The 12,081-nt window shown below is 35.8% G+C and overlaps 1 protein-coding gene across 2 annotated transcripts; it reads right to left on the bottom strand.

Annotated features, from left to right (window-relative positions):
* Positions 1 to 545: 545 nt before the first annotated feature.
* Positions 546 to 11,985, bottom strand: alpha-Spec (alpha Spectrin). Of its 2 annotated transcripts, XM_076402229.1 has the most exons (29): positions 11,825 to 11,981; positions 10,233 to 10,750; positions 9,847 to 10,180; positions 9,632 to 9,789; positions 9,092 to 9,566; positions 8,869 to 9,040; positions 8,478 to 8,807; positions 8,187 to 8,420; positions 7,431 to 8,131; positions 7,236 to 7,370; positions 6,778 to 6,932; positions 6,568 to 6,718; positions 6,280 to 6,509; positions 6,069 to 6,222; positions 5,851 to 6,014; positions 5,671 to 5,788; positions 5,506 to 5,547; positions 4,746 to 5,140; positions 4,485 to 4,683; positions 4,025 to 4,430; positions 3,723 to 3,968; positions 3,425 to 3,666; positions 3,240 to 3,373; positions 2,962 to 3,178; positions 2,822 to 2,906; positions 2,157 to 2,760; positions 1,668 to 2,101; positions 1,438 to 1,604; positions 546 to 1,020 (listed from the first exon to the last, which is right to left on the bottom strand). In XM_076402229.1, exons 2-29 carry the CDS (start codon positions 10,709 to 10,711, stop codon positions 892 to 894), a joined length of 7,290 nt encoding a protein of 2,429 aa, XP_076258344.1. In that variant the 5' UTR covers positions 10,712 to 10,750; positions 11,825 to 11,981; the 3' UTR covers positions 546 to 891. The 2 variants fall into 2 exon arrangements, with proteins under 2 accessions (XP_076258344.1, XP_076258345.1); XM_076402230.1 differs by lacking the exon at positions 5,506 to 5,547 and having other exon boundaries at positions 11,825 to 11,985.
* Positions 11,986 to 12,081: the final 96 nt, after the last annotated feature.

The raw sequence follows: 12,081 nt of genomic DNA, 5'->3' as shown, positions 1-12,081 counted from the left end.
AATTGCTCCTGATACACATAATAAATAATCAATCATCTCATAATTTTTAATTCAATTAAATTTAATTTTCAGGGCCGAAATTGTTAAGAGATATCGTTGTTTCGAACTTTCTGAACAATCGAACTTTTCATTAAGACAACATAAGACTGAGGAGGTTTGTATAATTTAATTGTTGGTATCGTGTTAGTCTGATGATTTCAAAGAGGATGTAAAATTCTATTAGGACAACATAAATGAGAGGATATATATTTACTATTCTGGTGATTCGATCTATTTCTGTAACTTTAACAATAGTTAGGCCAAATTGATATTTTTATGATTTTAAACATATTTAAATATCTATATCGTATAACCCAGTTTATTTATCGTGCGAAAACCACAGATATTTAGTATTGTAATGCTGAGTTGTATTTACCAAGATCGGTATTTCTTAATTTACGTTTTCGAGCCAGAATTTGAAAGTAGAGAACAATTCCACTGAAACTTTACATCCATTGATTTTCATGTAATTTATAACTCTTTTAACATGTAATAAAACAAGTATATTTATTAAAGCATTTAATTATTGAAGAAAATTCTGGAAATCCATCCCTCAAACAAGAACATAAAAAATATATTCGTAAAAATGGTCAAAAAGAACTTAACACACATATAACTGAAATACCAGAAGCTGTCAGGTCGCAGCTGCACCAAGGCAATGTGTTTTAAAAGCATTTTCAGCAACATAGTTATGTATTGTTTCTTATACATATATTATATATTTATAACATACACTTTTATTAAAGCTAATTGGTTAGAATTAGTAAAGAGGCATAAATAGAAACATTTTCAATGTATAAATAGAAATATATATGTGATTTATTCTTAAAACTAGTCTACGACGAGAAAACATTAATTCTGAAACAGGGTACGGGTGAATTCAATGTAGTCCAACGCTCCAGAAATGGATCGGTCCGTCTTGGGTTCGACGTAGGCTTTCATTCTGCCGACGCAGTAATCTGCCATCTCCTTGGTCAAATTCTGTAAAAAGTTATTTTTTGGTAAAATATGTTCTATAAAATGTTGGTTCGCTACGATTAAACCCCATTTTAAATAACTGATTTAATTAATGATTAACATTAATCGAGACAAACAAGTCAATTATTATCATATAAATTCCAAGACTACAACTATTGAAATTTAATGAAAACATTGTAAATCTGAATTCAAACATAAAAAAATTATGCAGTTTACGTAATTAATATGGATGAATGACTACAATCGAAGTTCTGGTAAAAATATGACTAACGATCGATCCATTCTTTTTTGATCGATTCACATAAAATCATAATATAAATTATCGAATTTCAGGATAAAAACGGTGGAATCAAAGTCATTCAATATATGATAATATTTAACCTTTGATTCAACATATTTATAAATATAAACAAAACTTACCGCGTATAATTCCTCTTTGGTAACATAAGGACGATCCCCAGCTGTAATAGCTCTGAAGGCTTTTTCAATCTCCTCAGAGCTCTGTACGTTTTCGGTTTCCTTACTGATCATGAACGCCATGTATTCTTGGAGAGATACATTACCATCTCTATTGGGATCTACTACATCTGAAGGATAAAAGCAAATTTAAGAAAATGTCTATCATATTATAAATGTAACAAAATACATACTGAGTATAGTATCGAATTCTGGATCGGGTTGTCCTTCTTCGACCATCGGCAAGTCGTAACCTAAAGCTCTTAGACAACTCTTGAACTCTTGGTGGTTTAGTTTTCCCGATTTATCTTTGTCGAAGTGCTTGAACATCATCGAGAATTCTTTAAGGGCGTCTTCGCTAACTCCAGATTGATTACGGGCCTGTATTTGTTGTTCCAGATTGTGTTGCATCCTCATTCCCAATTGATCTAGTTGATCCCACTGTTGGGCGAGACCGACTGTAGAATGTTCGGTGTACCTGTTATCCAAGATAAGATGTTCCTCTAAAATGGCGCCTAAATCTTCAATCTTCTTTAAGTCCGATCGTCTAGCTCTAACCTCAGCTGCCTTCCGTTTAGTTGCTTCAAGCTGCTGCTCAAGTGATCCAGATCCTTCCATCATCGATGTTCTATAAAAAAATGCTTGTGAGATTATGAAAAAAAAACCTTTTGTCAAAACTTTACCGAGTCTCAGTTAGCCATTGATGGAAAGTATTTGCATGTTTAGCAAATTCTTTTCTAAGCTTGTCGTTCTCTTCTTGTCTTTGGGCCTCTTTGTCAAGTTCGGCATCACGCTCTGCAATGATTTTCTGTAGATTGCGCCAGGTTTCTTCCAAAGCCTCCATGTTAAACCAAGTGTAAGGATTGGGACCGACATTAAACGATTTAATTTGGCGATCCAAAGCTGCCAGAGCATCGAAATCTGCTTGAGCGTTGGATAATGAAGCCTGGAATTGCGAATGGGCCTCTCTTAATGCACGAATTTCCTCGATAGAATTGCATCTGACAGGGTCGGTTAGATCTTCCTCAGCGTTCTCGAACCAGGAATTGAAAGCAGACGCCCTCTTAGCGAACATCAAGAACAATTCCTCGATTTCCTTGAATTGTTCTTGCATGCGCAACAAACGTTGTTTTCTGGCGTCTGAATTAGCCAACAGAAGTTGCCATCTAGCAATAACATCAGCATGCCGTTGTACAATAGTAGCGGTCTGATCATGATTGGAGGCCACTAGTTGGTCTTTCAAAGTTGTAATGTTTTGAATGCCTTCGTGTTCAAAGGCAGTTAAACCTGAATAAATTCAAATTTATAAATATCACACATTAATTCAAAATATATATTCAATACATACCAGCATCAAAAGTTTCCTGTTTAGTAAGCAATGTTTGAACTGAAGAAAGATCCCGTCCAAATTCTTCACTTTTAACGTGAGTTTCCTGAAAAAGACCAAAACTTAAATAATTTTTTTTCTTAAATTAAATCTAGCATTACCTTATCAGCAATCCAACTTTCAACAACGTCAGCTTTCCACATGAATTTCAAGTAGGCGGAATTATCCTCCAATTTCGCCTTCCTCTTACCAGCTAAAGCAGCCAAATGGTCCAGTTTGGTTTGCAACTGTTGGCATCGCTGGTTGATGCTTTCTGCGTGATGATTGCCTTGGGCAGCTAATTGAGAACCTTCTTCACTGATATTTTTACATCTACTCCTATAAAATTTATAATAACCATAAACTACTAGATTTATCATAAAGAATAAACAATATTTACCTATGGGCTTGGAAGTCAGTTTCAAAAGCATCATGTTTCTTCAAAAGGCCTTGAACAGCTGCCATCGAATCTCCATAGTCATCAACACTAAGAAGCTGTTGTTTTTCACTGATCCATGCTTCTTCTTCCTCAACCTAATGATAAAAGTCATTACATACAGTTTAGTAAAATTTTTGATAAATTACTTTAGTTAAGAACTGCTGATACATCAAACTTTCATTCAATTTCTGTCCCCTGGTGGCAGCAAATTGTTTCAATTCTGCCCAAGCTTGGTTTAATGCCTTCAATCGCTGCTCGATTTCGGGGACGCCCAAATTGGAGACATCCATAAGTTTTTCTCCAGCTTCTTGTACTGCTTGGATAGCTGGTTCGTGAGAGCCCAATTCAGCCTCAAGGCGTTTATGTTTCTTTTTAAGGTTTTGTACCCCTAAAATATAATTTTACGAACTGAATAGATACTTGCAATAAGCATAATCTTCATACCAGTCAAATCGCGTCCATAATCATCGCTTCCAACTAACAATTTCTTTTCTTTGATCCAGGATTCTTCATCAGCAATATCCCTGAAGAATTGATGTAATGTGTTAGCTTCGTTCAGACGAGCTTGGCGATGAGCTGCCAAGTTCTTAATTCGTTCGTAACGTTCATTAATCGATTGGCGTTTTTCTTGAATGGATGCAGTATCAAATTGTCCAGATTCAATGAGAGAATCAGCTTGAGCGTTCATGTCTGTACAAAAGTGAAATTACAAAAACTTTTCCAGAAAATAATTTTTGAAAACTTACCCGTAATTCTATCTTCATGATGTTGAATGTCGGCTTCAACTAACTGATGTTTCTTTATTAAATTTTGTACTGATGCCAAATCTTTTCCGGCATCTTCACTGGTTAAGAGACTCTCTACTTCACCCAACCAGAAGTCTAAATCCTTCACGGCGGCAATGTATGTTCTTTGTTTATTGGCTTCCTTCAGTTTCATGCTCTTTTCGGTGGTCTTCTGGGTGAGGTATTCCCATTGGTCCGCAATCGATTCCAACCTCTTTTTAACGGCTTCCTCAGATCCAGCGCATTGTTTTTTATCAATCAAATTACCACCATTGGCCAAAACACTTTGAATACGATCAGCGTTAGCTGCAAGTTCAGCTTCGAAAGCTTGGTGCTTTTGATGTTTGGACTGGATGTTAGCTGGATCCTGAAAATGGAATGTTAAGTCAATTGTTCTTAACAGTGATTTAATAGTTTAAACCTTGTAACTTTCTTCAGTAGCTAATTGAAGTTTTTCAGCAATCCAGTTTTCAATTTCGTCGGCATCACGAGAGAATTGTTGCAATGTTTGACTTTCTCCCAGTTTGGAACGTTTTTCTATAAGAGCATCTTTCAAGTGGTGCCATCTTTCCAAAACTTGATTACATTTGTCATCGATCGCTTTGGACGCATAATGTTCTCTGCAAGCAATTAAAAATGTTAACAATAAACAAGGGAGAAATAAATATCTCGAAACTCATACCTGCCAATAAGTTCTTTCGCTAAAGATTGCAATGTTGCAATTTTCTCCTCATGAGCATTAATAGCCTTATCAAAATCTTCGTGTTTTTTAATCAAAGCTTCAACATTGTCACCGTTAGAGTCAACTTCGTCCGCTGCCAAAAAGGCTTCTCTGTCGCTCATCCAATTCTCAGCCTGTTCACAGTCCCTGTAGAATAAGTTAAGTTCCAGGTTTTGATCAAGTAGTAAGCGCCTATCAATCCAGGCTTTTTCCAGATCGGCACGGGCTTGATTTAGTTGTTCTAGCTTCTCTTGGATCTCGGGTGAAGCATAATGATTGGAGTTCAATAATTGTTGGCCAAATTGTTCCAAAGCATGGAAGCTACCAGCTCTAGCGTCAATTTCAGTACGGTGTTCCTAAATGATTAAAAAGTCTGTAATTTATGCTTAAGCTTTTATTCATTTATCATAATAAAGTAACAGGTAGTTCAAAAAGGTAATGTGCCTTCCAATGCCCAAGTTTGTGCTATAGGAAAAGATTTCTCTTACAGAATCTTACCTGTAGAATAGTCACTCATAAATATTAAATTATCAAACATTTAAAATACTCTAACAATATCCATAACAAATACTAAACTTTCAAGTAGGATCAAATATTTATGAATGATATGACTGTAAGAAAGCATTGTAGGAATAAATATAATGATGTATTAAAAACATTTTTTGTACATGTTTAGTGTGTTACACATGGGACAAAATATTCCAAAACGTTGGCAAACTACCTGCGGATATCCATATCGCGTCTCTATTTCTGCCTTGTGGTTCTATCCAAATGGACAATAATAAAAACACAAAAAATATGCTTGAAAATTGTACGTTACAGCCGATAAAGCGTATTACTTCAATAGAGCTCTCAGTAAAAAGTTATAATTTGTTTTTAGTCTTACCTGATGACGTTCAATTAAAGCTTCAGCTCCAGTAACATCATTGGCCAGTTCCTCAGAGCTGACAAGACCCAGCATGGAGCTAATCCAAGCGAGAAGATCACGATGATCATTCAAGAATCTGAAAATCACATAAATTACGTCCATATATTAATTATTACCATAATAAAATAATTATTATACCTTTGCAAGTCATAGGCATCTAGAAGTTTTTCCTTACGTGAGTTCGCCTTAGCGGTAAGTTGAGTCCACAATTCGGTAATTTCTCTCTGCTTGATCAGTGTTTGCTCTGCTTGTTCTGGATGCGATTGCTTCAGGCGTATAGCGATGTCGTCTAGTTGTTTGATCTAAAATTGATTCAAGCCTTGATATCTATTCTTTAGAATATGATTCCAGTATACCTTGTCACCAAGTGCAGCAAGGTCTCGTTCTAAACCTTCATGTTTTCTTTGCAAAGCTTGTACACTCCTCAAGTCTTTGCCAAGATCGTCGTTGTTAAGGGCTTCGTCCTTTTCCTGAATCCAGTCTTTGGTTTCATCGACATCACGATGGAATCTATGTAAAAAATAGAAATGTATTCACACATTAAATAATAACAAGCAAGAACTTTACCTTTGGACTTCATGTGCAGATCCCAATTGTTGAGCTCTTTCAGAGGTTAACTGTTGCAAACTGGTCCATTTGGTATTTAAGTCGTCCATTTGAGTTCGAATTTTTAAAGCGGCTTCGGTTTGACCCAAGGACATTAGTTGCATGGCAATCTCGTTCATCTGTGCTAAACGGACCTCATTCGCTTTCAAATCTGTTTGGAAATCATCGAATTTCTTCTGCATGACTTCAACCTGCATAAATCAACCAATAGTTCATTTAATTAAAACAAAGTCAAACATTATAACATACTTGTTCTAAGTCTTCTCCCACGTCCTGAACTTGAGCGTGCATTTCCTTATCCTTGATCCAGTTGGCGAGTTCAGCTGCTTCACGTACCAACACGTAGGCCTTGACGGTCTCATTGAGTTTAGTCTGACGCTCACGAGCCAAGGCCAGAAGTCTTTAAAAACATTTGTATTAACAATAATAAAAAACAGCTCAAATGAAGTAAGGTTTTACCTATCATATTGGGCATTGATTTGAGCTTGGCGAGCAGAAATAGAACTATTTTCGATTAAATTCTGTTGAGAAGCAGTCAAGCCTGCGTCAACTTTTTTTACGTAAGCAGCTGGGACGAAACCTTGACGATCATGAATCTCAACTTTCCACCAGTCCTAAATAAAATAACGATATTTAATTTTTTTTATACAGAAAACATCTAAAAATAAATTAATTTTACCTCCGATTTTAATATCTTATCTACATTATTCAATATTAAATGAGGCTATTTAAAATTTCTTAATCAGAAGCAGAATGACCTTTCAACGTTTTCAAAACAAGTAGTAATTGTATCCTGATCATTATCGTTTTATCTTTCACAGAATTGTGACACAAAAAATTACATAAAATTTTTCAGAAATAATTTTTAAATTATGTTGTAAAAGGAAGAATATTCATAATTTTATCAAATATCTCACCTTATTATTTGAATTAAGTAAATGAAGCAGATCACCCTTTTTCATGGATACTTCTCTAGCGGATTTCTCAGTATAATCATAAAGGGCTTGAACAGTTTCTCTACCAGTAACATCAACAACTGGTGGTTCTTGTTGCTGTTTAAATATAATGACTGATATAGTTAAGACATCTAAATAATTTATATATAAACTTACGCGACAATTTCTAGCCTGTTCTTTCAACGACTCGATTGTGTTTCCAAAAGCAATCAGGTCACTCATCAATGCTTCATGCTTCTTCAATAAAGCCTCAGAGGAGTCTTCGTCTTTGCCATAATCGGTGTTAGCAACAATAGGTTCCTTTTCTTTCATCCAGGACTCTGATTCATTGGCGTCAGCGTAGTATTGGTGTGCTTGGAGTGAGTCTTCCAAGTCTTGTTTCCGTTGGTGAGCTTTTTCCTTAAGTTGTTCCCAGTGTTCACTTAATGCCGCAACTCTGTTTCTAATTTCATCGCTGGCGAAATGCTCGTCTTCGGTCATTTGTTTTCCGGCTTCAACAACTGCAGTGATACGAGCATCATGATTATTGATTTCAGCCAATACAGCTTGATGCTTTTTGATCAAATTCTGAACACCAATCAAGTCACGGCCCCTGTTGGTAGAAGCAGCGATAGGTTCTTTCTCGCGGATCCACGATTCCTCGTCTTCAACATCACGGAAGAGCTGTTGAACTTGCAACGAGTCCAAAAGTCTCTGCTTTCTGATGGCCATGGGTGTTTGCAAAGCGGCATACCTGTCAGTTAAAACTTTTTGCTTGTGTGCGATATTGTCGGCATCAAAATGACCGCGTTCGACAAATTGGTGAGCTTGGCTGGTAATCAACTCGATTCTATCTTGATGTGAGGCGACATCGGATTCTACAAAGAAATTTTGTTAAAGATTGCATTAGCAAAGTCCATTAATAGACATTACCCAAAAGAACATGCTTTTTTTGCAGGTTTTGAACACTGGTCAAGTCCTTTCCATAATCTTCACTCATTAATTGACCTTCAATCTCGCTCAACCACAATTCAATATCTTCGATAGTTCTGTTAAACTGTTGTTGTTGACTCGCTTCCTGTAATTTTGAGTTCTTCTTGTCAGTTGCTTGAACCAATGTTTCCCATAATTGTACAATTTCTTCCATGCGTGAGTGGATTCTTGGAGCTAGAGAATTTATTACATTAAAACTGTGTTATTAGTTCTATATATTATGACCTTTACCAGCATAATGCTTAGCTTCCATTAGTTCTTGTCCAGTAGAAGTAATTTCCTCCATTCTGGTTCTATTAGCGTTTAACTCCTGTTCGAAATTTTGATGCTTCTGAACTTTTCCTCCAAGATTGGTGGGGTCTAGATAACTTTCGTCTAAAGCAAACTTCAATTTTTCATTGATCCAGCCTTTAGTTTCATCGCAGTCTCGTTCAAACTGTTGTAGTTTGTTGGCGTCTTCTAAAAGAGCTCGGCGAGTATTTGATTTTTCTTTTAGGATCCTCCTACGCTCCAAAAGCATAGCGCGCCTTTGAGCTACATCATCAGCTGCATAATGTTCACCTTCAAGAAATATTTATTATTATACAAACAATTCATTTCATAAAATAAAACTCTTTCTTACCATTAATGAGTTTAGTTGCAAATTCATCCAGAGCTTTAATTTTTTCTTCTTGAGCAGCCAAACTTTTTTCAAAATCTTCATGTTTTTTGATCAAAGACTCAACAGAATCTAGAGAGTCTCCTAAATCTTCATTGGCCAAGAATGCTTCTTGTTTAGCCATCCAAGTATCAGCCTTAAAAATATTGATTATATTGAATGAATTGATATATAACAATTATCTTACTTGTTCAGTGTCACGATAGAAAAGTTGTAAATCCATGCACTGTTCATATGAGATCCTCCTTTCATCCCAAAGAGCAATCAAGGATCTCTTGTCTGAGTCCAAAGCAAGTAATTTTTCCTTTACTTCATCGCTAGCATAGTGTCCTTTATCCAAAAGGTTTTTACCAGCTGCTATGGTAGCAGCAAAGCTATCTTCACGAGCGTCAATTTCACCGCGGTGTTCCTGGTGACGCTCAATAAGGGCTTCGGCTCCAGCCACATCTTTGGCTAGTTCATCGGCGGAAATTATAGCTTTAATATCGTTAATCCAGGAGATCAGATCCCTGAAGTCGGCTAAGAATCGATGTAGAGCATGGGATTCTTCTAGACGTTCACGTCTTTCCTTGGCTTTAGCGGTTAGGCGTTGCCAGTAGTCTTCAATTTCAGCACGCTTGGCATCGATTTGTTGGGCGTGGTCGGCATGAATACCGCATAATCTGCATCAAAACCAACGATAATATTGATCGGTATTAAAACCTCATATATGTTTTTATTAATATACCTGTCAGCTTCTTTTCCTAAAGTGGATACTTTATCTTCCAATGCTGCTAAATCTCTTTCAACACCTTCGTGTTTACGCTGCAGTGCCTGTACGCTTGCCAGATTACGACCATAATCATCAGATGAAAGAACAACATCTTTTTCAGAAATCCATGCAACCTGTGATATGTTAACTTGTTATAAATACCTGTTCATTTAAGCTTATTATTTCCTTACGGTTTCATCTGCATCCCTATTGAATCTTTGAATCTCATGTGCCCCATATAATTTTTCTTGACGGAATACCGTCATCTGTTTCAATCGCTGCCATGCCTGATTAAGTTCCTCTTTTCTGGTTGTTATCTGGTCGCGTTCGGGGTGGCTGTCTTGGATAAGTTTGTCAGCCATTTCATTCACTTCAATTACGCGATATTCCTGAGAAGCCATATCCTTTTGGAACTCATCAAATTTTCTTTGTAATACTTCCACGTGTTCCAAATCATGTCCAAATTCTTCGGTCGACAAGAATGCGCTTTTTTCATTAATCCAGAACATGACTTCATCGCAATGCCTATAAAACACAGTTACACCAACCAGGAATTAATTAGTGATGCACGCCCTACCTGATAAATTGCACTAGAACCAAGGCTTGTTGTAGTTTCATTCCCTTTTCGGCTAACTTGGATAACAGCTGTTCCCAGAGGCGGCGAAGTTCCTCCAGACGTCTTCTGATAGTTTCCGATTCATAATGGTTCTGATTAATCATTTCCTTTCCGGTGTTGTCCAAAACTACGATGGCGTTGCTATGAGCCGCAACTTCAGCCTCGAAAGCCTGGTGTTTTTGAATCTTGGCTTGCAAGTTGGTGGGATCTTTGTAACTTTCATCAGAAGCGGCCTGCAACTTCTCCAGAATCCAAGATTCGAGTTCATCAGCGTCGCGTTTAAAATATTGGAAACGTCTCGAGTCTTCCAACTTTTCTCTCTTAGCTCTAGCGTCGGCTTTAAAGTTATCGTACCGTGCTAACACTTGCTGACGTCTCTCCTGAATGTCCTCCGCTGTTTCGAGGATTTTAACCTCCTTCGGAGGTGGTATTTGATCCATGATGGGTGCTTATCAGTAAATGTCGTCTTCGTCAATATTCTGCAATGTAAAGTGGAAAAGGTAACAATTGCTATAGGATTTAAAAGAAACCGATAACATTTAGACATTACTTAACGCTATCTTATCATATATCCGATAAGTTGATTTGTTCAGAGAAATAAGAAAATAGTATCTCGGAAAATAAATTGACATCATCAGTTAAAATATTATTGTCTTAATTGATATTAATGTATAAGTATGATAAGTTTGGTCATTATACCTATTATCCGTTTTTAATGACTGAATACTTTTCGTACTCCTTATGTACTCAACGTTAGAATAAGTTACTTCTTTTATAATTATTAACTAATTATATTACATTAATATTATATTTTTCAATTATTATTGCCATAATACAGGAAACGTCTTCCTGGAACAATTACTTATTTTCAATAAATATAGCAATAATAAAATTATTTTTAAACATTTTTAAATTTACCTAATAATTAATCGTCTCAATTAACATGATTTACTAGAATACTTAAAAATAATATCTCTAAAGCCTTATCAAACCCTACTTACGGATGACTTAAGTGTCAAAAATAATTCAATTAATTCTGCCGTTATAAAAAATTACAGCTAATTAGGAAATAAATGAACGTGACATAATACAAGTGCTATGACCTCATCTACAGTGGCCCTGGCGAAACCGTGCACATCGCCCGATCGATTTAATTCTTCGTGACCTAGAACCTTTATTTGGCTCACTGCATTCCTTCTGCGGTAAAATTTTATGACAGATCGATAAATAAAACATAAGGGAGTCTGTTTATTGTATTTCCAAGTCTGTTTTCAAAGGGGTTAATTTTTAAATATAGAACAATGTTGATATTTTTCCGGTAGCTATAAAAAGCCAAGATGGTCGTATAACATATTTAATAATGTTAGTTTTTAAATTTAAATGTTGCATTTGAATACTTAAATAACATCATTATGCGATATAATTATAAAGAAAAATAATATTAAAAAATAATCTATGATGTGAAGATGAGTATTAATACGTTTATAGATTGGGTGTGGTGTAAGACCTAAATTTACCAAAGCTATAAAATCAATGTGATTTCATTGACTCACCAGTTTTATTTATCCAATTTCTTAACGACAGTACAAACTGTTAACGTTCCGGTATATTAAATATTGTTATATATACGGATTATTTATACAAATTCTATAGAAGTTATATTACTACACCCAACAATATCGTTCGCACTTCTGTCAAATATCTGGGTAGACTTGGAAGACTGTATATTTCGATAAAGATAGAAAATATAGCTAAGGGTGACATCTGTAGTCTCGGTTCTTAAACTGAAGCAATATATATAGGTTTCTGT

Source organism: Rhynchophorus ferrugineus, unplaced genomic scaffold (genome assembly GCF_030347505.1).
Source record: "Rhynchophorus ferrugineus isolate W39M unplaced genomic scaffold, kcgeb_rfMv2 rfM4, whole genome shotgun sequence".
Classification (NCBI taxonomy): Eukaryota; Metazoa; Arthropoda; class Insecta; order Coleoptera; family Curculionidae; genus Rhynchophorus; species Rhynchophorus ferrugineus.
The sequence above is the reverse complement of the archived record's forward strand: the minus strand, read 5'-3'. Positions and strand labels throughout refer to the sequence as shown.